Here is a 27,795-nt window from a genome sequence, read left to right on the forward strand (position 1 = left end):
TTATCTCTCTGTAGTCGATACATGTCCTCAATTCATCGCAATCGTTTTTGGTGATAAAGAAGAGAGGAGACTAGGCAGGTGACGAGGAATGTCTAATGAAGCCAGAGGCCAGGTTCTCCTCGAGATAATTCTTGAGATAACGGGTTTCAGGCTTGGTTAGGGCATACACCCTGCTGCAAGGGATATCCGCTCCAGGCAGGAGGTCGATGCGACAATCATACGTCCGATGAGGTGATAGCTGTGTCACCTCCTGCTTGTCAAATACCGGCCTGTAGCTTTTGTAGACATCGGGTAGCGCGGTGGAGCAGCAATAACCGAGTTCTTCACATCCCGCTGCTAGAAGTTCTGTTTGCGTACAGGGCGATACCTGCAGGTGTGTGTGCTGCTTGATGCATTGGTCCTTACAATAGACGGAGGTCAAGGAGACAGTGCGGTCAGCCCACCGGATAACAGGGTCATGAAGCGTGAGCCAGGGCATGCCCAGGATTAGACAGAAGTGTGGTGTGTCTATTAGATCGAACTGGATAGTTTCATAGTGGTTTTCACCGATTCGCATTGTAAGGGGAAAGGTATGGTACCTCACTGTTCCGGATGTCAATGCCTTCCCTTTTACAGCCTTTACTATCTCAGGACCTTTCGGGTTCTCGTATCGGACCCTAATGTTCCAGGCATACTGCTGATCAATGAAGTTTCCGGTGGCACCAGAATCCAGGAGGGCAGACACGTCAATGGAGTTCTTGTTGGATACCCACAAGGTGACACACACATTCATATGAGCCACCGAAGGCTGCATGGTATTGGCAATAGCCAACAAGATCAGTTTGGTTTTTGAACCCAAGACAGAGATCTCCTCCTGGCTTGGGTTTTCTAGTTTTCCGTCGTTTGAGGAGAAGTAGTAGCCTGCATCTTGTAAGTGGTTGGTCATTCGGGAAGTTTGGCTCTTGCTCAACACTTCCTAATGAAGGGCCGCTTTTCCCGCAATACAGGCACAGCTTCTGTTGCCGTCTTTTCTCTTTCCTCCGTGGTTAGCATGCCCGAAGACCTCCGATTTGCATGGGCTCTGATCCTTCAGGCTGCTTAGGGTGTTCTTCGGAAGCGGGTTTTGGGCCGGGGAGAAAGAAATTGCTCATTTCTCATTTCTGCTTCTATCTCCCTTTCTTTCTTGCAAACGGTGATCCAACTGAACGGTGAGGTCAATTAACTCTTCACCGGTCGGTGGTAGTTGAACTACCTGTGATAATACATCTTTCAGTTCTCCTCGCAGTCCCTGGTAGAACAGAGTAGTTCTTTTTTCTTGGTTCCAGTCTGTTTCCACCAGGAGGCGATTGAAAGCAGTAATAAAGGCCAACAAGTCCTGTGACCCCTGCCGTAGTTGTATAAGTTCCTGGTCTAAAACCATCATGTGTGACTTCCTATCGAACAACTTCCTCATCTCCAAACAAAACGCCTGAAAATTGTGCAACATCTGGTCGTTACGTTTCATCAATGGAATTGTCAGCAAGCTATGTTCCCCCCCATGTATGACATCATAAAGGAAGTCTTTGCCGCTTTGTCCTGAAATACTGTAGGTTTACAGAGGAAGTGGAGTCTGCATTGGTTAAGGAAGGTCTCAAACTTCTTGGGGTCCCCATAAAAACGTTTGGGTGGTGCCGGGGGTATACCATGGTTCTGTATTACGTGGACTGTAGTAGTAGACCCCTCGGGAGGTGTGGTGTCTGTGGTACCGCAAAGAACCCCGGGCCATGTGCACCTCCCCCCAAGACTGGTGTAGTGGTCGAGACAGGAGGGGAAGTGTCCAGTCCTTAATGTATAATCCCTTCCCTGTGCCTTTTCTAGCAATCCCTGCGACCTCCCTACGCAAGGTACCCATTTCTTTTCTTAATTCCTGATTTTCCAGGCAGGAGTTATGTACCTCCTGCTGCAGAGCCGCAAGGCTCGCCACTAACGAGGTCATGACCGCATTAGTATCCATCGTCCAGGCTGGGCAACTACTTACGCTTGATAATTTGTCAGGTGTCAGTAGTATTAAACCATGAATGTCACTAACCTCAAGGCCGGCCAGCAGAGACGACGGCATTAAGATAGTTCTCTTCCTCCCTCTGGGCACGACCATACACAGAGGAACAAACAACACCTCTGTGTGAGGGTGTACACAGGGGAAAAAGGGAAATGGAGAAAATAATAAACACTATGGTCTCAGGTATAGCGTCCTGACTGTGCCTGGTCTGAAGGATCGTCAGTGTTTAGTCGCTATTCTTCAAGACTGACTGCAAGGGAATAAACAACAAGGAAATACACGTAAGGTGGAGGGAAGTTATTACACACAGTCATGCATCACTCCCCCTTACTGAAAACCAAGGGACCCATCATTCAGTTCAGAAAACCAAAAATCTCTGGAGAACAGAGGAGGTTGGAAACTGCTATAGTATCCCGAAGGAGAAGGAGAAGAACCACTGATCCCTAATCTCCTGGAAAGGGAAGAGGCTTGTTAAGTCACAACGCCTCCTGGTAATCGGTCTTGTGAGGGAGTCAGGCTTGTGGGCAGCAGCTGCAATGAGTCTGTCGATAATCCCTCTGTAACTGCACTCGCTGTTTGCTTCACATCACGCTCGCAATCCACCTCTCAACAAAAGGTTAATAACCCCCTCCAGTGTACAGGTGGTTGCCTGTAAAGAACAGAAGGCTGGAGTCCGAAGGGAGCGCGGTCCACGCTCCCCGCTAAGAAATGCCTAAATACCTGAAAGGGGCGTTTGCGTCCTTTAAATGTACAGCACACTGAAATCATCGTTTCCCAATGTCCAGGGAATCCGTGACAAGTATTATCCCCAGCGAAGGACTGACAGTGGACTCCCACGGCTCGGCGATGAAAGGAGAGCACAGCGCTCGTCCTCCAGCGGGGAATACCATCCGCTAAGCGCTGCTCCTCGGGAGGTAACAGGCAGTTTGTTAAAGCACTGTGCACACTAAAGGGCGGGGCTTTATAGACACCGAAAAGGTGGGCGACTCCGCTCGTGGTGGGCGAGTCGCCGTTCCTTGGCATTCTGGGTCATGTAGTTTGTAGGGATTTGCTTTGTGTTGAGTGGCGCCCCATTCCCTGCTGAACGCAACAGACATACCTTGCCTAGCCAGGAGGGAGTATACCCTGCATAGTCCCCTCCCTGTCTCAGGATCGCTACACTGCTGAACGGAATTACACCATATTTTGGAAAAAGGTAGCGCTTGGTTCAGAAAGCGACCTTTTTTTTTTTTTTTAAATGGTGTAAATCCATTCAGTAGTTGCTGAGTCAAAAATCAATTTCCCATAGGAAACTTTAGCCAAGGCTACAGCCCGAACTGCTGAACGGAATTACACCAAATTTGCCAAAAAGGTAGTGCTTGGTTCAGAAAGTGACATTCTTAAAAGTGGTGTAAATCTGTTCAGTAGTTGCTGAGAAATTAAAAAAATAAAAATATCGATATCTAGAGGCACTGACTCTCCCTACCAGAGCTTTATTCTAATTGGCGGTCAACACTCCAAACCAGGAAGTGTTGGCAGCCAACTTGTGACTCGGTAGAACAGAGTCACATGAAAACAGTAATGCAAATGCGAAAAACAAGAAAAGGGGGCAGGGTAGAAACACCCTGACCCCCTAGGCCAGCTCCGGGGCTCCCTAAAAAGCATTAAAAAAAACAGCCGAATTCGCGCTGGGTGCGCGATTCCGGACGGAAAATAAAAAAATCGAAGAGCAGGCTCCCTGCTTCATTTAAGTGAGGCCCCCCGGGTGGGCCAGGTCCCGGGGGCATTGCCCAATTTATAATTTTAAATTGTGGGGGCCCGCGGGAGCCCCCGCAGCCTCGGGGACCGCCACCTCCCTGGGGCTCTCAATGATATGCAGTAGGGCATGCGGCCCTCCCGCAGCCCCGGGGACCGCCACCGCCCGGGGCTTGTTTTTTGATGTGTGGGGGGGCCCGGGGACCGCCACCCCCTGGGGCTTTTTTAAAATATTGCCGGGGGCACACAGCCCTCCCTCAGCCCCAGGGACCGCCACCCCCCGCGGCTTGTTTTTTTAAATTTAATAAACCTGTGCACACGCCCCGGAAACCACCACCCCCGGGGCTTTTCAAAAATATTTGCAGGGGCACACGGCCCAGTGGCCCATATCAAAACTTTGACGGATTGGTACTTATACCCCACCAAACTTAAAAAGATATTCCCAAGCACCTCTGATTTATGTTGGAGGGGATGTGGTCTTTTAGGTGACTTTCGGCACATATGGTGGGACTGTCCCACAATAAAACCTTTCTGGGAGGAAATACTAGCACACACCAAAGACATGTTGGGGTACCCCGTACCAACTTCCATAGAGGAAGTCCTTCTGGGCGTTAGGAACCCATTTCTGGAACATCAGACCAAGGCGGACAACGCCATCATGTGGACCTGTCTGGGGGCTGCCAAGGTCGCGATCGCTGCAGCTTGGAACAAAAAAGCGGCGGCCATCTCTCAGTGGCATTCCTGTCTCTGGAAACTCCTGTGCCTTGAGAGAATGACAGATATTTTCAGGGATGACTACAAGAACTTTGAATACAAATGGGGTCCAATAGTCACTTATCTCACACAGGGACTCCCCCTGGCGGTTTGTCCTCCCTCCATCAGAGACATGCACCTATTCCAATTGTAGGTCACATACTAATGGGAATCAGGCACGGCGACCGTGATATTCAGGTATAACAGTTCGGAGGAAGTCAGACAATTCCAGAAATCCCCATTGGGTTCACCCCATCTATATTGGGGCCGAAGGACACACTACACGATCACCACCACCACTCATTATTGCTTTTATATATGCGGGGAGGGGTTCGACATTCGGGGGGACCTTCCCTGTTGGAAGGAGTTGATCAAAAAAACTCATCGCAAAAAAATAGATGAGTTGAGCATGCATAGATTGCTTGTTGCAAATTTCAGGCCTTAGCATTGTTTGAAACTGTACCCTAATTGGCATACTGTACCTTCTTAATGTATGATCAACCTCAGCAATGCGTGGTATACTACACATTGTAAAGCTGCTTAAACGTAATGTTATCTGTGGTACTGCTAAATGTGAACCAAATGCTAATAAAATAAGTTTGACAAAAAAAATCTGGAGGAGCAATGAAGAACTTGCTGAAAAGTTCACAAACTGACTTTATCACAAACACATTTCTAAACTTCACTGTCACTATAAATTGAAGGAAACTTATTTTTCTTGATTTAAATATCACTGCATATGACCAGTCCTCGAAATGTGAAGTGTATTATTAGCCCACTAATTGCAACAACTTACTGAGATTTTATAGTTTCCACCCCAGATCACCAATGGAAAATTGTTCACTATGCCAGTTCTTATAACTAAAGAGAAGCCATACCAAAAAAGTTATTACAAAAACATGCAAAGACGTTATCCATGACATTAGAAGATCAGGATTATCCTAGTGGCATCATTCAGGCAATGAAATGTGTACTATATAACCCCATGGAACAACTACTACAAACATTCTAAAAGAGTGAGGCAGGACAGATTGATGTGTGTGACCACCTACAGCATCTACCCCAACACTTTGAAAGATTATCAATAATATACTTCCATCAGTGTTTCTTAACTATGAGAAACTAATGTTTTCCTTCAAGAAGGGGAGAAGAAGTGTATAATCATTCGCAAGAGACCAAAATCTGTAAAACCAAGTTCTGTAGTGAGACTTCTTTGCTATCTCCCTCCGATTACAGGTCATTTTGTATATGAGAGGCATAACATATAACATAGCTTTATAAGAAGCCTAGATAAACTTGACCTAAGCTTTTAAAAACTCTGATCCCAAAGAGCTGCCACAAAAAGTGTAACTCCTGTAATGTTATCTACATCCTCTTTTTATTTATTTATTTATTTATTTATTGGAGTTTGGTATAGCACTAGCTGGACCCGAGGGTATCAGAGCGCTTCACAGCAAATGCAGATATGCACCAAAAAGAAAATGTGGACGATAAACAAGAGCAAGGAACACAAGCGGGAAGTAAAAGTCTGCACAACATCAACTTGGGAGCAATACGGGACGATGATCAAGAGCGAATCATCCGGCTCTGGGATATCAAAGAGGGGAGATAGCGGTCTTTCACAGTCAAACGTGGGTTTCTCGTTACGATCAAGAGCGCTCGAGGAAGAGGGCTTTGAGTAGAATCTTGAATTTTGGGAAGGAGGAGTTCATTCTGATATGGGGGGGGGAAATGGAGTTCCAGATCCTGGGAGCATTTCCCGCAAAGGATTTATTTGAGGTTTTGTGTTTCTGTGATTTCAGAGGGATGAGTAGGAGCATGTTGGAACTTCTGAGGTCAAAAAACACCTTTACAAAAGAGGGCCCTAGGGAAAATTATATTTAACGACCCTGTAGTCTCTAATCCCCAAATACTATCACAACAACACAGAAGGGGACTACCGGTCAGCAAATACGAAAACATTTTGGGAATGAAAAAGCCAAAACCTAAGAGTAGTGAACAACACAATCTTTACTGGATTGAGATGAATCCCATCAGCTCACCAAACTGGCGGAACATCGTCATTTGGGAGTGACGACCAGAACTCAGTGTAGTACACCTCTAAATAAGGGATGATTGTACTATACCGGTTCAAGAAATGGTGGAAAAGGCCAGCCAGATCATGATCTCAATCGGTTGTGCTGAAAGAAATGCAGTGCAAAGTGAATGTGAAATTAAAATTGATTGTCAGTATACCCCAAAAAATTTTAATAGAGGTTATCCCAATATCAAGGTTAAAAACAGAAGCTGATGGTTTGAAAGAATAACCATCTTATAGCAATAAAACGTGGGTCAACATGTTTCAGCCAAATAGGTTATAGTAACCTGGCTTTCGTCAGGACCAAAGATGTCAATACGCTACTGCACAAATACAAAAGTGTGAAAATCAAAATTACAAAAATACAGATTTCATAACACAATTACACCATACCGGAACCAGCTGAACACTTGTGTGTAGAGGTTTCCATTTTGTTGTGGGTACTGTGTCTTTCCTACAAAAATATATACAGAAATCTGTTGTAAATCTTATACTCATAGAAGTTTTAACAAAACCAAAACTCAGTCTTATTGATTGTCTTTGAACCAATAATATCATACGCCCTCTGGGTGGCTCTACAAATAGTATTCTACAAATCATCCAAGTAATTTGAAATAGTACTCACGCAGCATTATGTGGGAGAAAACCTCACCTCACCCGGCAACTGCTCGGAAAAGGGGTGGCCCGCTCTATTAATGAATAAAAAAGAACACACCAAGTACACAATCAATAAGTGTTCTTAGTTCAAAACTGGATACATTGAATATGTTCACTAAATATAAACCTTGCTGTCGAGAAAACTAAAAACAGACCATCAGCCTATGCTTAGGGCTAATTTAATGACAATAGAGGTTAAAAGTAGAAAAAACTACAAAAGCTGTACCATTGAAAAGTAACCCTGCCTGTGGCACAAAAGGCTGGAGCTGTCAATGTAACTCTTGGGACATATATTAGAAGGCTCAATTTAGCTGTATAACATTGATGCATAGCTCATGTTGAAGTTAGCATATAGAATGACAGGCTCATAATAAAACAAGCCTACACACTAGCAAGCTACCACCGCCATAAGGAGAGACAATGCTGTTAAAATCACACAAGCGACTTACCTGTCCGTCGGTACCTCGAAATTTGTCCAAGCCGAAGGGGAGGTACCGACGTGTCAGGCGCAAGCGTTTATATAGGCCGCTCAATTAGTTCTAATTGTGACAAATCACGTAATTGCTTGCGCCCTATTAGTGCATCTGCGCATCGACTGTAACACTTCTCGCGGGAACCGCATGATGGGTTTGAAATTATCACGTGAGAGAAGCATTGTGGGATTTATTCCAACATCGTGGTACACCTGCGTGGTGTCGGAAACACTTAGTGCGGCAACCGCGCATGCGCATTGTTATAGCTTGATGTTTGATGTGCCCAGGAGTGCTTCACAGTATCAAAAACACTTCCTGCGGCAACCACGCATGCGTGTGTATCGGGCCGCTTCTGCAAATCACTGCGCATGTGCATGTCTCAGGTCGCTATGTGAACTGGCTAAAACTGTGACGTATGCCTATTATGATCTACACATATAGTGTAGAATAATATTGTTAAATTATTCTGTTATTAGATTCATTTAGAAAATATTCTAACAGGTCAGTCCATCAAATGATCACTCTGAACACGTCAGTTTATGGTTATTCGGTCCAAAAAAGGGGTTGAATGTGCAAGAACGGAGCCAAGTGTGAAAAAAACCACACAATAATAAGTGGGCCGCTCAGACTATTGTTTAAGCATCACTACAAGGGTACGCTAAAGCTCACATAGTAAACTTTTGAGCTCCTCCTCCTGTTTTGATGACAGAAATAATTGAAACAAACATAGATAAACTCAGAGTGTATCTCAGTGATAACCACTTCTTTTTATAGTTATACTTGAGAGGAAGTCAGTTCAGCAGTAGAACAGAGTTCATGTTTAGACTATATTGGAAATGACCTATTAGGTGTATGTTGTTACACGGACTGGAACTAGTTGGTCATGGCGCCTGATATGACCTAGTCATTTAAATAGCCAGTCAATGAGTCTGAAAAAGCTCATAGGTTTGTTAACATATAATGATCGAGCCATGCCATCTATAAAGATATCCATAGGATCTCGTCATTGAGGCCCTGGCTGTCGCATTTTAATCTATAAACCCATTTTTGCTCCTTGGTAAACAGGTATTTTGTGATGTCACTGATGTGTGAGGGGATAAATGGACGTTCAAGTACTACCCACCGCATATCCTCTGCCTTGTGTTTGAGGGCGAGGAAATGGTTGGTCAGACGTGTTGACTGTTTACTGCACCGAATAGTACTCTTATGCTCACTTATTCGCAACTTGATTTTACGTGTAGTGTGACGTCTATATCTTAGTGACCAAGGGCACGTGATCATGTAGATGACCCTATCAGAGTTGCAGTTAGTATGTGTATTCAAAATCCAGGGGATAGCTGTACCAATGTACACGAACTCGGTGTTACGAGTCTGCTGACAAGCATTACAGGACCCACAAGGGTAGTGCCCACGGACCACAGGAAGGCCACATAGAGTGTTGGTAGCTCCAGGAATCTTAGTCAGTGGCCTAGTGTGTACAAGACTGTCTCGCAGGCTTGGACCTTTCTTGAAAGAAAACAAGGGAGGAGGAATCCTATCAGTAGCCACATTAAGGATCCTCCAGTGCCTCCGTATTGTCTTCTGTACCTGATTGGACAATATACTAAAGGTATGCACGAATGTAAGTCTCTCAAGAGGTTCTTTTGCAAATCGAGCACCCAAAAGGGCATCCCGATCATTGTTAGATGCTCGTTTCCACGCTTGACGTATCAATCGTTTAGGGGTAATCACGATCTCTAAGTTGTTCAGACAAGTCTTAGCATGTTTCTCAAAGAGTGATTTTTCAGAACACTTCCTACGAATACGTAAGAATTGGCCCACTGGCAGATTTTCCCGCAAGGCCTTTGGGTGATGGCTCTCGAAGGTCAGCAGAGAATTTTTTGCCATGGTTTTTTTTGTAGAGCTCACAACCTAATTTACCTTCCACTGGAAAAATAAGAATATCCAAAAATGGTAACGGAGTAGAGCTGAACTCAACTGTAAATCTGAGAAACCCGTTCCTACTGTTCAACCATGTATGAAAATCATGGATCTCAGAGGCAGTACCCCGCCATACCATTAAAATGTCATCTTTATATCGCTTCCATAGCAACACCTGATGTAAAAAAGGGTTGCTATGGGCGAAAACATGTTCTTGTTCGAATAGATGAACATACAGGTTGGCTAGGCTGGGTGCAAAAATGCTGCCCATCAATGTTCCGGAGATCTGGAGAAAGATCTGCTCCTAAAATTGAAAAAAGTTTTCCATCATTGCTAGTCGGGCGCACTCCATGATGAAGTTCACCGGAGTGATGCTATTCAAATCCCGACTGTCCAAAAGACCTCTGATTGATTCCAGTGTCTCCTCCTGGGGGATACAAGTGTATAAAGACTCGACGTCAAAACTGACCAGTAAGTCAACCTCAGGAAGGAGTCTCAGGACATCAGTGGTGTCCTGAAGATAGGTAGGCATTTCCTTCACTAAGGGCCTCAGGAAAAAATTCACAAAAGTTGATAAAGGTTCTAAAAGAGAAGCAATGCCCAAAATAATTGGACGCCCTGGTGGAGGGCGCTGGGCTTTATGAATCTTGGGTAGACAATAAAAATACGGCATAATAGGGTGGCTCGTAACCAAAAATCTGGCTTCGTTATTGGTAATCCATCCCTATGCACTTGCCTCGTCTACCATTTAGTTAGAAAAATTCTTTAGGAAAATCCGTATCCGCTTTTTCTTTAAAGATAAGGAAGGAGACGCTATTTCCTCAGATAACATCACTACTAACACTGGTTTGTGACCACTGTCCACCTTTACACCTCTGATTAACCAAGTTCCTTCGCAGGTCGCCACTTTTGAAAAAGCTGTTACACATGATGTTATGGCCCTTTGTGACACTCGTCATCAGGTCTACCAGAACCTATTCACAAGAGATAAGACAGCATTGGAAACATTAGCCAAGGACAGCTCTATTACAGTCAAACCGGCTGATAAAGGGGGAGCAACATTCCTTATGGACACTGAGGTCTATCGAAATGAATGCCTGTGACAACTAAGTGATACAAGGTCATATCGACCTGTGTCTACTGATCCTACATCAAGATTGTGTGCTGAAATCAAACAAATGGTAGACGAGGCAAGTGCAGAGGGATGGATTACCAATAACGAAGCCAGATTTTTGGTTACGAGCCACCCTATTATGCCGTATTTTTATTGTCTACCCAAGATTCATAAAGCCCAGCGCCCTCCACCAGGGAGTCCGATTATCTCGGGCATTGGTTCTCTTTTAGAACCTTTATCAACTTTTGTGGATTTTTTCCTGAGGCCCTTAGTGAAGGAAATGCCTACCTATCTTCGGGACACCACTGATGTCCTGAGACTCCTTCCTGAGGTTGACTTTGATGTCACAACTGACTTACTGGTCAGTTTTGACATCGAGTCATTATACACTTGTATCCCCCAGGAGGAGACACTGCAATCAATCAGAGGTCTTTTGGACAGTCGGGATTTGAATAGCATCACTCCGGTGAACTTTATCATGGAGTGCGCCCGACTAGCAATGATGGAAAACATTTTTCAATTTGAGGAGCAGATCTTTCTCCAGATCTCCGGAATATCGATGGGCAGCATTTTTGCGCCCAGCCTAGCCAACCTGTATGTTCATCTATCGAACAAGAAAATGTTTTCGCCCATAGCAACCCTTTTTTCCATCAGGTGTTGCTAGGGAAGCGATATATAGATGACATTTTAATGGTATGGCGGGGTACTGCCTCTGAGATTCATGATTTTCATACATGTTTGAATAGTAGGAACGGGCTTCTCAGATTTACAGATGAGTCCAGCTCTACTCAGTTACCATTTTTGGATATTGTTATTTTTTCAGTGGAAGGTAAATTAGGTTGTGAGCTCTACAAAAACCCATGGCAAGAAACTCTCTGCTGACATTCAAGAGCCATCGCCCAAAGGCCTTGCGGGAAAATCTGCCAGTGGGCCAATTCTTACGTATTCATAGGAAGTGTTCTGAAAAATCACTCTTTGAGAAACACACTAAGACTCTGTCTGAACAACTTAGAAATCGTGATTACCTTAAACGATTGATGCGTCAAGCTTGGAAACGAGCATCTAACAATGATCGTGATGCCCTTTTGGGCTCACGAGTTGCCAAAGAACCTCTTGAGAGACTTACATTTGTGCATACCTTTAGTACATTGTCCAATCAGGTACAGAAGACAATACGGAGGCACTGGAGGATCCTTAATGTGGCTACTGATAGGATTCTTCCTCCCTTGTTTTCTTTCAAGAAAGGTCCAAGCCTGCGAGACAGTCTTGTACACACTAGGCCACTGACTAAGATTCCTGGAGCTACCAACGCTCTATGTGGCCTTCCTGTGGTCCGTGGGCACTACCCTTGTGGGTCCTGTAATGCTTGTCCGCAGACTCGTAAAACCGAGTTCGTGGACATTAGTACAGCTAACCCCTGGATTTTGAATACACATACTAACTGCAACTCTGATAGGGTCATCTACATGATCACGTGCCCTTGCTCACTTAGATATATAGGTCACACCACACGTAAAATCAAGTTGCGAATAAGTGAGCATAAGAGTACTATTCGGTGCAGTAAACAGTCAACACGTCTGACCAACCATTTCCTCGCCCTCAAACACAAGGCAGAGGACATGCGGTGGGTAGTACTCGAAAGTCCATTTATCCCCTCACACATCAGTGACATCACAAAATACCTGTTTACCAAGGAGCAAAAATGGATTTATAGATTAAAATGCGACAGCCAGGACCTCAATGACGAGCTCCCATGGATCTCTTTATAGATGGCATGGCTCGATCTTTATATGTTAACAAACCTGTGAGCTTTTTCAGACTCATTGACTGGCTATGTAAATGACTAGGTCATATCAGGCGCCATGACCAACTAGTTCCAGTCCGTGTAACAACATACACCTGATAGGTCATTTCCAATATAGTCTAAACATGAACTCTGTTCTACTGCTGAGCTGACTTCCTCTCAAGTATAACTATAAAAAGAAGTGGTTATCATTGAGATACACTCTGAGTTCATCTAGGTTTGTTTCAATTATTTCTGTCATCAAAACAGGAGGAAGAGCTCAAAAGCTTACTATGTGAGCTTTAGCGTACCCTTGTAGTGATGCTTAAACAATAGTCTGAGCGGCCCACTTATTATTGTGTGGTTTTTTTCACACTTGGCTCCGTTCTTGCACATTCAACCCCTTTTTTGGACCGAATAACCATAAATTGATGTGGTCAGAGTGATCATTTGATAGACTGACGTGATAAAATATTTTCTGAATGAAACTAATAACAGAATAATTTAACGATATTAATTTACACTATATGTATGTATCATAATAGGCATACGTCACAGTTTTAGCCAGTTCACATAGCGACCTGAGACATGCACATGCGCAGTGATTTGCAGAAGCGGCCCGATATACGCGCATGCGCGGTTGCCGCAGGAAGTGTTTTCGATACTGTGAGGCACTCCTGGGCACATCAAACATCAAGCTATAACAATGCGCATGCGCGGTTGCCGCACTAAGTGTTTCCGACACCGCGCAGGTGTACCACGATGTTGAAATAAATCCCACAATGCTTCTCTCACGTGATAATTTCGAACCAATCATGCGGTTCCCGCGAGAAGTGTTACAGTCGATGCGCAGATGCACTAATAGGGCGCAAGCAATTACGTGATTTGTCACAATTAGAACTAATTGAGCGGCCTATATAAACGCTTGTGCCTGACATGTCGGTACCTCCCCTTCGGCTTGGACAAATTTCGGGGTACTGACGGACAGGTTAGTCGCTTGTGTGATTTTAACAGCATTGTCTCTCCTTATGGCGGTGGTAGCTTGCTAGTGTGTAGGCTTGTTTTATTATGAGCCTGTCATTCTGTATGCTAGCTTCAACATGAGGTATACATCAATGTTATACAGCTAACTTGAGCCTTCTAATATATAACCCAAGAGTTACATTGATAGCTCCAGCCTTTTGTGCCACAGGTAGGGTTACTTTTCAATGGTACAGCTTTTGTAGTTTTTTCTACTTTTAACCTCTATTGTCATTAAATTAGCCCTAAGCGTAGGCTGATGGTCTGTTTTTAATTTTCTCGACAACAAGGTTTATATTTAGTGAACATAATCAATGTATCCAGTTTTGAACTAAGAACACTTATTGATTGTGTACTTGGTGTGTTCTTTTTTATTCATTAATAGAGCGGGCCACCCCTTTTCCGAGCAGTTGCCGGGTGAGGTGAGGTTTTCTCCCACATAATGCTGGGTGAGTACTATTTCAAATTACTAGGATGATATGTAGAATACTATTTGTAGAGCCACCCAGAGGGCGTATGATATTATTGGTTCAAAGACAATCAATAAGACTGAGTTTTGGTTTTAGTTTTGTTAAAACTTCTATGAGTATAAGATTAACAACAGATTTCTGTATATTTTTTGTAGGAAAGACACAGTACCTACAACAAAATGGAAACCTCTACACATAAGTGTTCAGCTGGTTCCGGTATGGTGTAATTGTGTTATGAAATCTGTATTTTTGTAATTTTGATTTTCACACTTTTGTATTTGTGCAGTAGCGTATTGACATCATTGGTCCTGACGAAAGCCAGTTTACTATAACCTATCTGGCTGAAACATGTTGACCCACGTTTTATTACTATAAGATGGTTATTCTTTCAAACCATCAGCTCCTGTTTTAACCTTGATATTGGGATAGCCTCTATTAAAACTTTTTTTGGTATCCTGACAATCAATTTTAATTTCACATTCACTTTGCACTGCATTTTTCTCAGCACAACCAATCGAGATCATGATCTGGCTGGCCTTTTCCACCATTTCTTGAACCAGTATAGTACAATCATCCCTTATTTAGAGGTGTACTACACTGAGTTCTGGTCGTCACTCCCAAATGACGATGTTCCGCCAGTTTGGTGGGCTGATGGGATTCATCTCAATCCAGTAAAGTTTGTGTTGTTCACTACTCTTAGTTTTTGGCTTTTTCATTCCCAAAACTCTTTCGTATTTGTTGACCGGTAGTCCCCTTCTGTGTTGTTGGAACTTCTGAGGTTCCTAGACTGATCGGCCCTTTTGAGTTTGGCGGCCAGATATTCTGGTTTGCCTGTGTGCAGGGCTTTGTGTGTGAGGCAGGCTGTACGGAAACTGGCTCGTTGGTCTATAGGGAGCCATTTCAGTTCCTTGAGTGCCGGTGAGATGTGATCATATTTCTTTGTTCCTGTGACCATTCTTGCTGCTGCTTTGAGGGTGGTGGTAAGAGGCCCCAGGTGAGAATTGGCTGTTTCAGTCAGAGCTGCGATGCCATAGTCAATTCTGGAGAGCACCAGTGCCTGAGCGGCCTGTTTCAGATCTTTCGGGGGGAGGAAGAGTTTTATTTTGTAGAGAAGTTTCGGGTTAAGGAACGCACTTTTGGCGGTTTTTGAGATGTGTTTTTTCATGTCCAGTTTGGGGTCGAGAGTAATCCCTAGGGATTTCACTGAATCTGTTGGTACGAGAGTATCATTTAGGACGTTTAAGGCTTTAAGCCATTCTACTATTTGGGGGTTTGCATCTCTATTCGAGATGAGGAGCACTTCTGTTTTTTCTTCATTGAGTTTGAGGTGGTTAGATGAGAGGCAGTGTTGGACCTCCATGAGTGTACCGTTCAGTCTGTGAATGTCTGCGATCGATGTGGTTTCCAGATAGAGTTGTGTGTCGTCCACCTAGTGGTGGAAGGGGATGTTGGAATTCCTTAGAAGTGAGGTGAGGGGTTCCATGTAGATGTTGAAAAGTTGTGGGGAGAGCACTGACCCTTGTGGAACTCCTCTACTAATGGGGAGGGGGTTCGACTCAAAGCTGTTGATTTTTATTCTTTGTGTGCGGTTGTTGAGAAAGGAGGAAAACCATTTTAGAACCGTCTTTTCAATGCCCTCTTTCTCCTGGAGCACTTTGAGTAGCAGGGTATGATCAACTGTATCGATCGCAGCCGAGAGGTCTAGAGGTCTAAGAGGATGAGAAGGCTACATTGGTTGGAGTCGAGTCACATGTGCAAATCATCTAGGACATTTAGGGTTGCGGTTTCAGTGCTGCAGCCCTTTCTGAATCCTGATTGGTGTAGATCTAGTAGATCAGTGTTCTCTAGGTGTTGGGTTAACTGTGACAGCACACATCTTTCAAGAATTTTGGATAAGAGAGGGAGGTTCGATACCGGTCTGAAGTTGTTCATGTCCGTGGGGTCAAGGCCAGGTTTTTTTTAGAAGCGGCGTGACTTGTCCTACTTTGAGGCAATCTGGAATGGATCCCTCGCTTAAAGAGCTGTTGATGATCTTGCCCCAAATTGGGGCTAGGGTAAACTTCAGGTCTTTGGTCAGTCTCGAGGGTAGCTGATCGAGGGAATGGGACGAGGGTTTAGCGGAGGCGATTAGATTGCTTATCGCTTCATCCTGGACGAGCCGGAAGGATGACCAGCGGATAGATGAGGTTACTGGGGTGTTGCGGTTTGTTGCTTGAGTTAGGATCTCCGTGCGGGGAGAGGGCTTTGAGCTGAATGATCGATCAATTTTGGCGATTTTTTCATTGCAAAAGCTTGCAAAGTTGTCACAGTGGGTTCTGGACGCCACCATGTTGGCTGTCACTGGATTGGAGGTTTGACTCCTGATGATGTTGAAGAGTTCTTTGGGGCGGTTTTTAGCATTATCTAGAGCAGAACAGAAGAAGGTTGACTTTTTGCTCTTGATATGATTATAGTAGTTTTTGCGTGCTGCCTTGAGTTGATCCCGGTGGAAGGAGAAGGGGTTGTTCTTCCAGGTTCTTTCCAGGGATCTGAGGTGTCTTCTTTCCTCATTTATGTCTCTGGAGAACCAAGACCTAGAGGGGATGCTTCTGGGTTTTTTAAGTTTCAGAGGTGCCAGCTAATCCAGGGTGAGCTCCAAGTTGGACTGGTAGAGCGAGGTGAGTTCTGTGGTTGAGAGGAGCTCCGTCGTGTTAGGGAGGAGTGAGCTTAGTCCTTCTTCTAGCTTGTCTCTGGGGACTCTGGATGTGTTCCTGACCCATTTAGGAGAGGCTTGAGTGGGTGGGAGGGATAGGGCCGGATGGTTGAAATGAAAAAGAATGATGTGGTGGTCTGACCAGTCCACCGGGATGATATAGTCAATCGTGATTGCATTTTTGTCCACAATGATTGCATCCAGGATCCCTCCTCTATGGTGCGTTTCTTCTGAACAGTGTTGGATCATATTGTTGTCTTGCAGGAGGGTGTTGAGAGATTGAATGAGCGGGTTTTTTGTTTCGTTCCATCTTAGGTTAAGGTCGCCCAGAAATATTCTGTTGTCGCTGTTGAGTGCGGATTGGGTGATCAGGTCCGACAACTGAGCTCCATATTTGTTGGAGTTGCCTGGAGGATGGTATAGGAGATGGCATAGAAGTGAACTATGAGTAGGCGATTTGAAGTTGACCGATAGACATTCGAAGGAGTTATACAGGCAGGCGGGAATTTCTGAGATGGAGAGGTCACTTTTGTGAATAATTGCTATGTTGCCACCTTTGTGTTCTGGCCTGTCTTTGTGGCTAATTGAGAAACCAGGCAGCACCAGCATGTCCAGAGTGGGGTAGGACAGGGTGTTAAGCCAGGTTTCCGTGATGAAAGCTACATCCAGGTCATGGGAGAGGATGGCTTCTGCTATTTCCGGTGCATGTTTGACGGCGGACCGGCTGTTGATAAGCATACAGTTAATGGGAGGGTCTTCTTTTGATTTCAGATTGTCAGGCTTGGCTCTGGGTATGGAGGATAGATACGTTGGGGGTCTAGTGGATCTTCGGGGGAGGGGGGGGCGGGTCCCTACCCACTCCAGTAATGACTTGGATCGAGGAGATGGGAGTAGAGCTTAGAGGAGGAATCTGAGCCAGCTGGTTAAAGGAGAGTTCGTATGATGAGACGAGTGCGATCACTTCCTGGGGGGAGAGGGTGGGAATAGTTCTTCTGGGTCTGTGTACTCGCGACTCAGTCCTGGGTTTAGTGAGTGGTGGGCGGAAGCCTGGGGGGGCAGGGACCGGTTGGGGGGCGGTGAGTCATGCCTATTGAGAAGCGGAGGGATGTGGGGTGTTGCGGAGTGAGGGGAGGGCAGCTGGAGTTTCCCTAGGGAGGATAAGGTTTCCTTCAGGCCATGAATCAGGGTAGCGATCTGCGCTTCTAGAAGATCAAGGCGTTGCGTCAGCTTGAGTGAGGGGGAGAGGATGGGAGGGTGGGCGGAGCTGAGCCCTGAGTGTGAGGGGCCTTGGGACGAGTCACTACTGGGGGGTTAGCAGGAGTGGGGGGAGCTGACTCAGGTTTAGAGTTCGACTGTGGGAAGGCTAGAGAGGGAGGGGGTTGAGGTACAGTTGGAGGTGGTAGTTTTCTTCACTGGGGGGGTCGAAGTGAACTTGTGGAGTGGGGGTTGGCGGGGGGCTGTGAATCGGAGTTGTTTGGGAGTCTTGGTTCTCTAAGGGCGGGAGACTGAGATCTAGGAGTGCTTCGGGTGTTAGGGGATGGGGTTTGAGGGTCAATTGGGGATGAGAGGGGGGCTGAGTTCTGGGAGGCTGGGTGAGATGGGTGGTGGGAGGGGAGGGGGTTGGGACCTAGGGGGAGCTAAGGCTGAGGGTGACGTATGACTGGCGGAGTGACTAAGCACGGGGGTGTGGGGTCGCTGTGGTGGCAAAAGCGTGCTCCGACGCCTTGGAGTTTGTATGGAGCCACTAGGGGGGGGAGGGGATCGGAGGGTGTGGGTAGTGAGATGTTACTGGTAGTGCAGTCAATTGAGAATTGATGGCTTTCAACCTACAGCGTAAACAGCACGGAGTCTTCTCGTGTAAGTAACTTTTCCTACCGTTCGCGGTATTGATTTGTATTACCGCATTTAACTTGGAAAACCGTTTTGGCGACGTTTTAATCCATGCACTTGTGAATACCACCATCCATCAGTAATCGGTCACCCCAAGTTCAAGCGGTACTCCGGTAGTTCACATTTAGTAACTCACGTCGTGCACCATTAAACTGCACCAATCAGCATTTCTTTTGCATGATTTACCTTTTGCTTAACCTAATACTATCAGAACATCACCCTCGTTTCACTTATTTACCAACACGCCCCATTACCGGTCGACCGTAATCACACTTACCCATTCTCTTAAGATTATTCAATAATACACATTCGGAGCAAATCATGTATCATTTCTTTTTTTCACAAATATGAAACAGACTTTACATAAGTTACATATGTCGTTCTTTGTAGATGCTCCCAGACGAAGGGTATTGACCCGAAATGCATTGGAGCAGGAGAATACACAAGTTGAAAATGAAAAAACTTTATTGACTCATGTGAAGTAACATGCATCTAAAGTACAAAAAGCAAATAAAAGCTTTTTCCAAGACTGATTTGGATTGAACATTTCTTTAAATACGCACGGAGGATAATTACCCCGAACATTAGTGTGCCCTAAGGGATGCCATCAATTCTCAATTGACTGCACTAACAGTGATATCAAATACTCGTCTTTAGGGTAGAAGACGATACCTCAGGAGCACCTGCTGAAACGTAGCAATTTTTTTGAGACTTTAACCAAGAATAGCTGTGCACACGTCGATTAATTTCCAAGTATCAAGGTAGTGAGATGTTGCCATCTTTAGTGTGGGGAAGAGAGAGTCGAAGAACTCTAGGTTCTCGTCTTTCGTCTGAATTAGTATGGTGCCATTCACAAAAATGGTAATGGAGATGTCTCTGGTCAGGGACTGTTGATTCAGGGGGGAGATTGTTAGGTTACGGTTGTGTTCTGTGAAGGTGGTTTTGGAGACGGGGAGGAGTGAGTTAAAGATGGTGTCCCAAAGGGCAGGCCTGTTTGTATGGAAAATGAAGTCCATTTTCCCATGTCCTCTAGATGAGCAGTGATAAGTGTCAACAACTAGTGTTTCGGGATGTTGCCTGATTAAATTCTGTTTGAAGCCTTTTTTTGCTTTGAAGGAGAGACTGTGTGGGAATGTTATAGCGAAGGTGTTCTGTCCGAGTGGTGACAGGTGGTTGAGTGAAGGGCAGGGATACGTGACCATTTGCACGTCTGGGGGCATCCTATTTGGACTGGGGGGGGGGGGGCGTGGGTCCTCTGGGGCAAAGGAGGGGAGGAGTAAGACGCAGGGGGACGAGTCACTGAGCACTGTTCGGCGCGGTAGGTAGAGGGGTGTCGAGCTGGTAAGGGGGTTGGGCTGTTCGACGAGGTAGGTAATGGGGTGTCATGCACTGAGGACGCTCATGAGGGGTGGTCTGGAGGTGGGAGGGGGGGAAGGAGGCAGAATGCCTAGGAGGCGGGGGGGTGTAGGAGGAGCAGTCAAGGGAACTCTCTGAGGGCGGGGCCCTGAGTCCAAGAATGCAGAGGCCCTCGGCTCAATTGGTTAGCTCAGTTGGCCGTCACATAGAGATGGGCAGCCCCTTTGTGGGGGTGAGAGCTGGGGCTGAGTGACCAATTGGGTGAGCCTCGATTGTGACAATGTCACTGGTCGCGTGGGGTGGGGTCAATTCGTTCGCGCGGGGTTGGAGGAGGTCGATCGGGTGATAAAGGGGGGCAGTGACGAGCTTCAAGCTCCTTGGACGGACACATGGAGTCTGGACATGTCAGCTCTTTAAAAGCGGGCTGGTGCTTGAGGACGTTGAGCGTGGCGGAGAGTTGGGTGTCCCTTTGGGTCGTTGCGAGGTTCCGCTTACCTTCTACCCAGAGCAGGTGATAGAGGGGGTCCGTTTCAGCCTGGATGACCTCCTATTTGACTGTAGGGAGCTAGCGGGCGGTCATAATGGGGGCCAGCAACCCCGAAGGAGAGAGGCAGAACGCCAGGCCGTTGAGGTCGCCAGCGTTATCAAGTGGGGGAGACACTGCTGCAGAATCGGGTGAATGTTGGGGTCGCAGCTTTGCCTGTGACGTCCGCTGTACCTACGCTGGGGAGAACTTATTTCACCACGGTTAAAGCCATTTGATTCAAGAAATCGGGCCGAACATGTCCATTGTGGCGGCCATTTTAAGGACAGGCGGCCCTTTGAGAGTGACGCCGGTTGGTTTTGGAATGGCTGGCGTTATAATTTGGGGGGGTTTCTGCTGTAAAATCAGGTAAGAGAGGGGGACGCAGCTTTGCCTGAGACCTCCAATGCACCTTCGCTGGGAGAAATTATTCCGCCTCAGATTAAAGCCCTTTGTTTCAAGGAATCGGGCAGAACAAGTACATCAGTGGGCGTAGAAGCACTATCAGGTGCAAGAAAACATTACTAAATTTACTAGACACTTCTCTGAAAAATGCACCGTAAGAATGATCAGAGAAACTGGCACAAGAGAACAACATCGGTTTTACAAACAACGTTGGATATATCGCCTTAACATATTCCACCTTGGCCTGAATAATTAAATTACATGGGCACAGCTCCACTCTATCACTAAGGGAGAGTTCCAGGTAAGGCCATTGCATAGCCTTTAAAAGACAATCAGCTAATGTCAAAAAGATCCAACGGTGAGGGGGTTATGTCCAACTTGGACAACAGTCTGCTGCACTAGGTGGTGCTGGCATGCTAACTAAATTGGATGAGGAAGTCCCACCAACACATTTGTGGCATGTTTCATCAGTGGCATCCTATCCCACCCTGGTAAGATGATACTATCAGGGTGGACTCAACCTCGGTTCGAGGGAGTGCCTAATAAGAGGTATACTGGATATTGTTGGGGTCCATATAGATCTAAAAATACCTTACGGTAAAAATGGAAGGAATCACCTTTATTAGTAGGAACCTTGGCTATGGTTAAAGGGAAATGTGAAGGAGGATGGTTATTGGGTACAATGAATGGCCTGTTCATCCTGCTTCCCATAATACTGCCTGCCTCTTGTGCTACCATAGCCATACACATGTAGCAAAAATAACCTCCTGTCTTCACAGTAAGTTATAGCAACTCATAGTTAGGGTTTCCTGACAAACTTGTATGGGTGGAAAGAGGTACGATCTGCAGGCACACAGTCCTGAAAAGGTGTACCTGCAACTGCACACACTTGAATTGCCCTCTGGCAGCTGTAATGGTGAGGACTGTGTGACTACAGTTGATACAGAGGTAGAGAGCATTGTGAGATGGAGAAAGAGGAAGAGAATGTGAGGGAAGGAGAGCTATAAAGAAAGGTATTGAGAGCTAGGTGAGGTGGGTGGGTGAGCTCCCATGGAAAGGAGGTGCAGAGAGATGTTTATGTACGAGAGAGGCACAGGAGTTGATGTTGAATAAAAAACAGATAAATAGAGTTAACCACAAAGGAATATGATATTTAGAAAGGTGAAGGAAAGGGAACAGTTTTAGAGGGAGAGGGGAGGTGAAGAAAACATGAGAGGTTACATGGTGAGAGAAAGCGGTGGGGTTGAGAGAGGTAAGGTAGTGAGGGAGGTTAGAGGTAGAAAGAGAGGAGATTGAGGGAGAATGGTGAAGTAGTGAAAGGGCTCAGGGAGGTAGAGAGGGGTACTGTAGTACAGACATAGAGAGTTAAAGGTGAAGTAAAAGTAGATATGACGTGTTATAGGGGAGAGCAGTGGAGAAGACATATACAGAGGTCAGATAGGAAAAGAGTGCTGAGGCCCAGCAAGAGGGACACAGTAGAAAGAGGGGCTCAATAGTGGTTAAATAGTGGAAGTTTTAGAGATAGCCCCCGAGTGATAGAGACACATGCAAAGTCATGAAAGAGGTAGAGAGATTTTAAGTTGAGTGAGGTACATTTGATACATTGAGAGAGTGGTGAGGTAGACGGGATGCCCCCGGGTAAGCTGAGCGCGTTATAAGTTTCATATAATATAATAATAATAATAGACGAAGTTGAGGTAAAGAGAGCTGAGATAAAGAGTGGAAGTATGCACATAGAAATGCAGCAATAGAGGCAAAGAGAGAGGAGTAAAGTAGAAGAGGTGAGGTAGTATAAGGAGAGTGAAATGACATCAATTATTATTCAATTTAATTACCATCAACTTCCTGAGAGTTTTGAAGATAGGGCTGGGCAGGCCAGGAATGCACACAGTTTCTGCTAAACGTGCTTGTGACAGGAATGTCGACTGTCCAACTCACTGTACCCGTGGCCCTGGAAAGGTGGGGACCGTGGGCCATTACCCACTATGTCCCACCTTAAAACATATCTGCATCTAAAGAGTAACTCACCTGTTATGCTTCTACAATGAATTTTGGTTTGTGGCGATTGACTGTCCGGTATTCTTAGATGAATTAGTGAGTCTCAGCATGAGTGTGTCTCTGTATGCATGCCCCACGGATGTTGTCTAAAATCCATCAAGCCAAAGAAACCTGTTAACCAGTAGAGAGTTGACTGGTATTTCTCTCTTTCCATCATTCTGCTCCAGGATACCATACTCCTTAGCGTGGAGCTGGAAGAGGAGGTGACACCATGTGAATCCAGTTGTACTCCCGGCCTCATTTATGCTTTATTCTTAACTCTTATTAAGAAAATCATGTGGAGAATCAGTAGAGGGGGAAACCCAAGTTATCCTGATAGTCCCTCTCTGACTGATGGTGTGTTTTTCCTCAAACTACTCAAACTATTTCAGGTTCCCACCCTCTCCTCTGTGTGTATCATCTTGCCCTCCTCCACTTGCATCTGATGGTCTGGATGGGAATAGCTCTGGCTTCAGAGACTGGGTCCTTCTGGAAAGGCTTCCAGGGCTGTGCATCAACCTTTCCACTTTTTGTCCCCACTCTCAAAATGTGTGCACTCCACTCAAGATCTTTTTGTTCCTGGTGCAAGGGACTAGACTTTCTACTCTGCCTGCAGTTATCTCAGAGTCTCACATTTTCTCCAGGAGGGCAATGTCTTGGATTTCTAAGATATGAGCTCGACTTTATGCCATGAGAGCTTTCAAGAAAACATGCAGTTGGCACGGAACTCCTGAGCAATATGCCACCTACCTCCTTGATGGCTCCTACTTGTCTTCCTCAGAGGGTAGGTCCCTAGTTATTTTGTGATCTTCCTCTGTTGATTAGGGACAAGGTAGAGGAGCCAAATGGTAATGCAGAGAATGCTCACCAGTGATCTTCATCCTACTTATTCCTACTGTTCATCGTAGATCTATTTCCTTCCCTTTCACCCTTGAACTCTTGGTCTATTCTTGAGTAATGGACATAAGAGATGAGCCGGGAAGAGGTCTCTATCATGGTCTCATCCTGGAGAGGGGCAGACATTCAAACATGTTTCTAGTTATTTAGGTTAGACAAACAAAGTGTCTGTCTGAGACAGACTTCCTCACAATTAAAGACTGGGACAAGGAAGAGCGAGTTAATAATAATGAAAGAGTGAAACTAGATGAATGAAAAACCAATGTGACTACAATGGAAACCAATATCCTTTACTTGGTATTGCTGTTTATTAGGTTACACCTATGCTATTTGATGGGGATTAGCCGTATTATGCAAGGCTGAGAACAAATGCACATATTGTGTCTTTGATTCAGGGCAGGTTGCAATGGCGAATGTATGCTGTGACATTTTGCAGAGGGAAAGAGATCCAGCCAAGTAACAGACTAGGTGATCTACACTTTTGCTGACCTGTCTACTGGGTCATGTGATTTTGATTCAGCATGTCACAGAGCAGTTTGTAATACATCAGTCATCATTCAGCATGCACAAGCAAGCACATTTTCTAGTTTTAGACACTCATGCGCTCTCTGATGATAGACTTCCTTTTTATAGTGCCTGAACCGAGAACAAGGAGTACAGTGGATTAAGAAGGAAAGACTCCCATCATTCCTGAAAAGTGACTGCTACTTTGAATATAGGTACGATAGTAACTTATTTTATCTTTAGACATTGTTCTGTATCATGGAATTTCACACTTTCCTACCTGCATTTGATTTAAAAGTATACATTTAATGTATATCTTGTACTATAATCTATGCTGTCCCTATAATTTGCAATGAGCAACATATAATGGTAATATTTTATATATAGTGTTTATATACCCATATTCCTTATGCTCAGGAAATTTATTAATTGTACTTTTTGATTGTAATTGATGGCTTTGATTCCATGTAAGAAGTACTTCAAATTTGAAAACGTTTTTCTCTAATGCCAATAAACAATTGTATTAAGTGTACTGTAACACAAAACCCAAAAAGTCTATCTGAGGTTGGAAACTAGAGTTGTGAGGCCTCAAGGGCGGGCCAGCCTCCAACACAATTCTTTCTACACAAGATCACCTGAGCTAACTGTAGGAGAGCCCTCTGAGAACTCTAGCTGGGCTGCTTCACGGTTTCTATTTACTAGTTTTTTCCCGTCTGAGGATACCCAGTCAACTTTTGTGTGTGTCAAAAAGCTGCCAGACACATACCGACCAGGTGTCATGCTTCAACATTGGACAATCCCACGTTCTCAAAAACCAGTGTTTGATGTAGAGGGGCACGCACCTTGGAGTCCAGGAGGCACTTTCTAAGCTCTTATGGAGCTAAGGATCCACTACCGAGGTTACAAACCAGTGTGGTAAACCAGCATGGATTTTACTTTGCAGACTACCACTTGTTTTTAAAACTGGGCATGGAGTGTAGGTGAATTAGTACTCCAACACCACTAAAATGTCGACATGTTTCTGCCAAGCCGGTTCCTAAGAGTTCACTTCATTCATCAAGACATGAACAGGATCCTATTAAAGTATACACCTCTTGCATACCCCTTTCATTCCAGAAAAAACAATACTTGCACATTTTGTTGCTCTCCAGTCCTACACCCAAACTAAGGGTCAATTGAGCCCCATGGAGGAAGGCCCCAGGAACCCCTGTAATCACACTTACACCAAGGTGCTTTCCCCTCAGTTCGCCTAGTGTTCACAGCTGTTACACCCGACGATTTGTGAAGAGTATTCAGTGAACGTCCAACCTACCCAATTTACTTATGAAGGGTTAGGGAGAACATTTGATATTGGCTTTTAGTAATTTTTCTGTAAGATTAGGACTTCATACCGAAATATTGATGTTTTTTTTTTTTAACAAGTTTTATTTTCTTTCAGCAACATACAGTTACAAATAACCAAGTGCAGTCTCTTACAATCACAGGTATCAATTAAATCAGATCCAGCAGTATTTATTCAACAATGTTCAGTAGCGCCGTTCAGCTTGCAATCATCCCTATATGTATCTAACTTTGCCTCCCTCCTTCCACCCCAGCAGTACGAATTCCCTCCCGTCACCTCAGGGACCCCACCTCTTCATGGACTGTTTTCAGGTGTCAATTCTGCACGTGGTGGTTCACACAAGTTTCCCCGAAAGTCATTCCATTTCCCCCAGACTCGCAGACACTTTTTGGGGCACCCCCTGTGTGTGTAGACCGCTTTCTCCGCTACCATAGCGATGTCCATATCGTTTTCCCATGAAATATTGATGTTTTTAATATTGCAAGGAACAAATGATTCATGTTGAAATTCTTTTACTATTTTGAATATCACTGTTAGGTCTACACTTGCAGTTCGCATTGCAAAAGTGCAATATCTTGACATGGACATAGGTATTTCATGCTTTTAGCCATCAGCACACCACACAAAAAAGGCTTACTGTTGGACTTGGTCCTGTTTGCAGGGTGAGCCCGTACTTTTTGCCTTCCTCCTCCTGTTTGTGTACTGGATTTGTTTTTGTTGGCCTTAGGACTCGGGGCACTTTGAGAGTGGGGACTGCTAACCAGTGCTCAAGTGCTTGTGCTCGCTCCTTAAAACATATTTAGATTGGCTTATACTCAATTGGCATATTTAATTTACCTACAAGTCCCTAGTAAAGTGGCACTACCTGTTACTAGGGCCTGTAAATTAAATGCTACCAGTGGGCCTGCAGCAGTGATTATGCCATCCACTTAAGTAGCAGTTTAAACATGCCTTAGGCCTGTCATTACAGCCTGTGTGTGCACAGTTTTAAACTGCCATTTCGACTTGGCTAAATAAACCCTTTGCCTACCCTAAACCTTCCTTTTAAATACATATAAGTCATCCCTAGGATAGACACTGGACAGCCCAGAAAAGGAAGTGCATTTACTTTTAAGTTTACATGTCCTGGTATTGAAAAACTCTTAAGTTAGTTTTTCACTACTGCAAGGCCTACCTCTCCCATAGGATAATGTTGAAATGACTTTATTACATTTATATGTATAATTTCCGAATTGGAATAGATACCAATTTATGTTTGATGTCTCTGAAATCCTATTTTAAAATCCTAACTTATGGTGTAGTTGGATTTTAAATTATAGTTTTGCGTATGCCACTTTTAGAAAGTTAAGGAACAACCAAGGGCCTTGACTCTACTCAGTAAGGCTGAGTCAATATAGTACAAACCAAAACAAGTGCCAATACTGAAGACTATTTGCTAACCACCTTTTCACTGGTACCAATCCAAGTCCGTCACAGGTTCCATGAACACTCAATTTCCAAAAACGTTTTTCTTTTTATTTTAAACCTTTAGTTGATTTTTCAATAAATACGTACACATACAAATGAATGATCAATGAGACAAATACAAAAAATACTAACACCATTCCTTCCCAATTATACAACTTATAAAGAGACACCACAAACACTCAATACTCTCCTTCATCCATTCAACATTCATTCCTGACACATAACCAACTCCACATACTCCCAAGTTCACCTCAGGGTTAAGCCAGCTTCACTCGCAGTTTTTTAGAAAGGCAAAACCCAAAAGGGAACATTACGCACACAGCCAAACAACATCAAACTTTACCACCAATTTAAGTAAAGCAATGCACCAAAATGTCAACAAAGTAAACAAAGAATCATATTACAGTGCATTCCAAACAACAATTTAATTTTGAATATGTTAGTTTGACTACAAAATGTGCAAAGTCAGCGCGTTTCAAACCCTTTTACTAGCAGGGTTCTCCTAAGGACCATCACAATCTAAAAATGAAAAGAGAAACACATACTCTTACTACTCCAATCATTCAATGTAAAACATCGGCATGGCAGCACCCATCCGGTGCATCCGCTTCTTACCTTACTCATGAGTGAGAAACAGTTCTAGTTCCATCAATCCTTAGTGTGT

General features: G+C 44.7%; 1 protein-coding gene and 1 long non-coding RNA gene across 3 annotated transcripts in view; one reads left to right on the plus strand and one right to left on the minus strand.

The window, feature by feature from the left end:
• RGS22 (regulator of G protein signaling 22) overlaps positions 1-27,795 on the plus strand; it is a 1,652,097-nt gene that overhangs the window by 221,419 nt on the left and 1,402,883 nt on the right. For both annotated transcript variants that reach the window (XM_078686958.1, XM_078686959.1), the window contains exon 5: positions 24,452-24,537. In XM_078686958.1, the coding sequence (XP_078543084.1) occupies positions 24,452-24,537 (86 nt within the window). The remainder of the gene's footprint in view (positions 1-24,451; positions 24,538-27,795) is intronic.
• LOC144828619 (uncharacterized) overlaps positions 1-27,795 on the minus strand; it is a 389,822-nt gene that overhangs the window by 102,374 nt on the left and 259,653 nt on the right. The gene's annotated exons all lie outside the window — the stretch shown is intronic.

Source organism: Lissotriton helveticus, chromosome 4_1, assembly GCF_964261635.1.
Source record: "Lissotriton helveticus chromosome 4_1, aLisHel1.1, whole genome shotgun sequence".
NCBI lineage: Eukaryota > Metazoa > Chordata > Amphibia > Caudata > Salamandridae > Lissotriton > Lissotriton helveticus.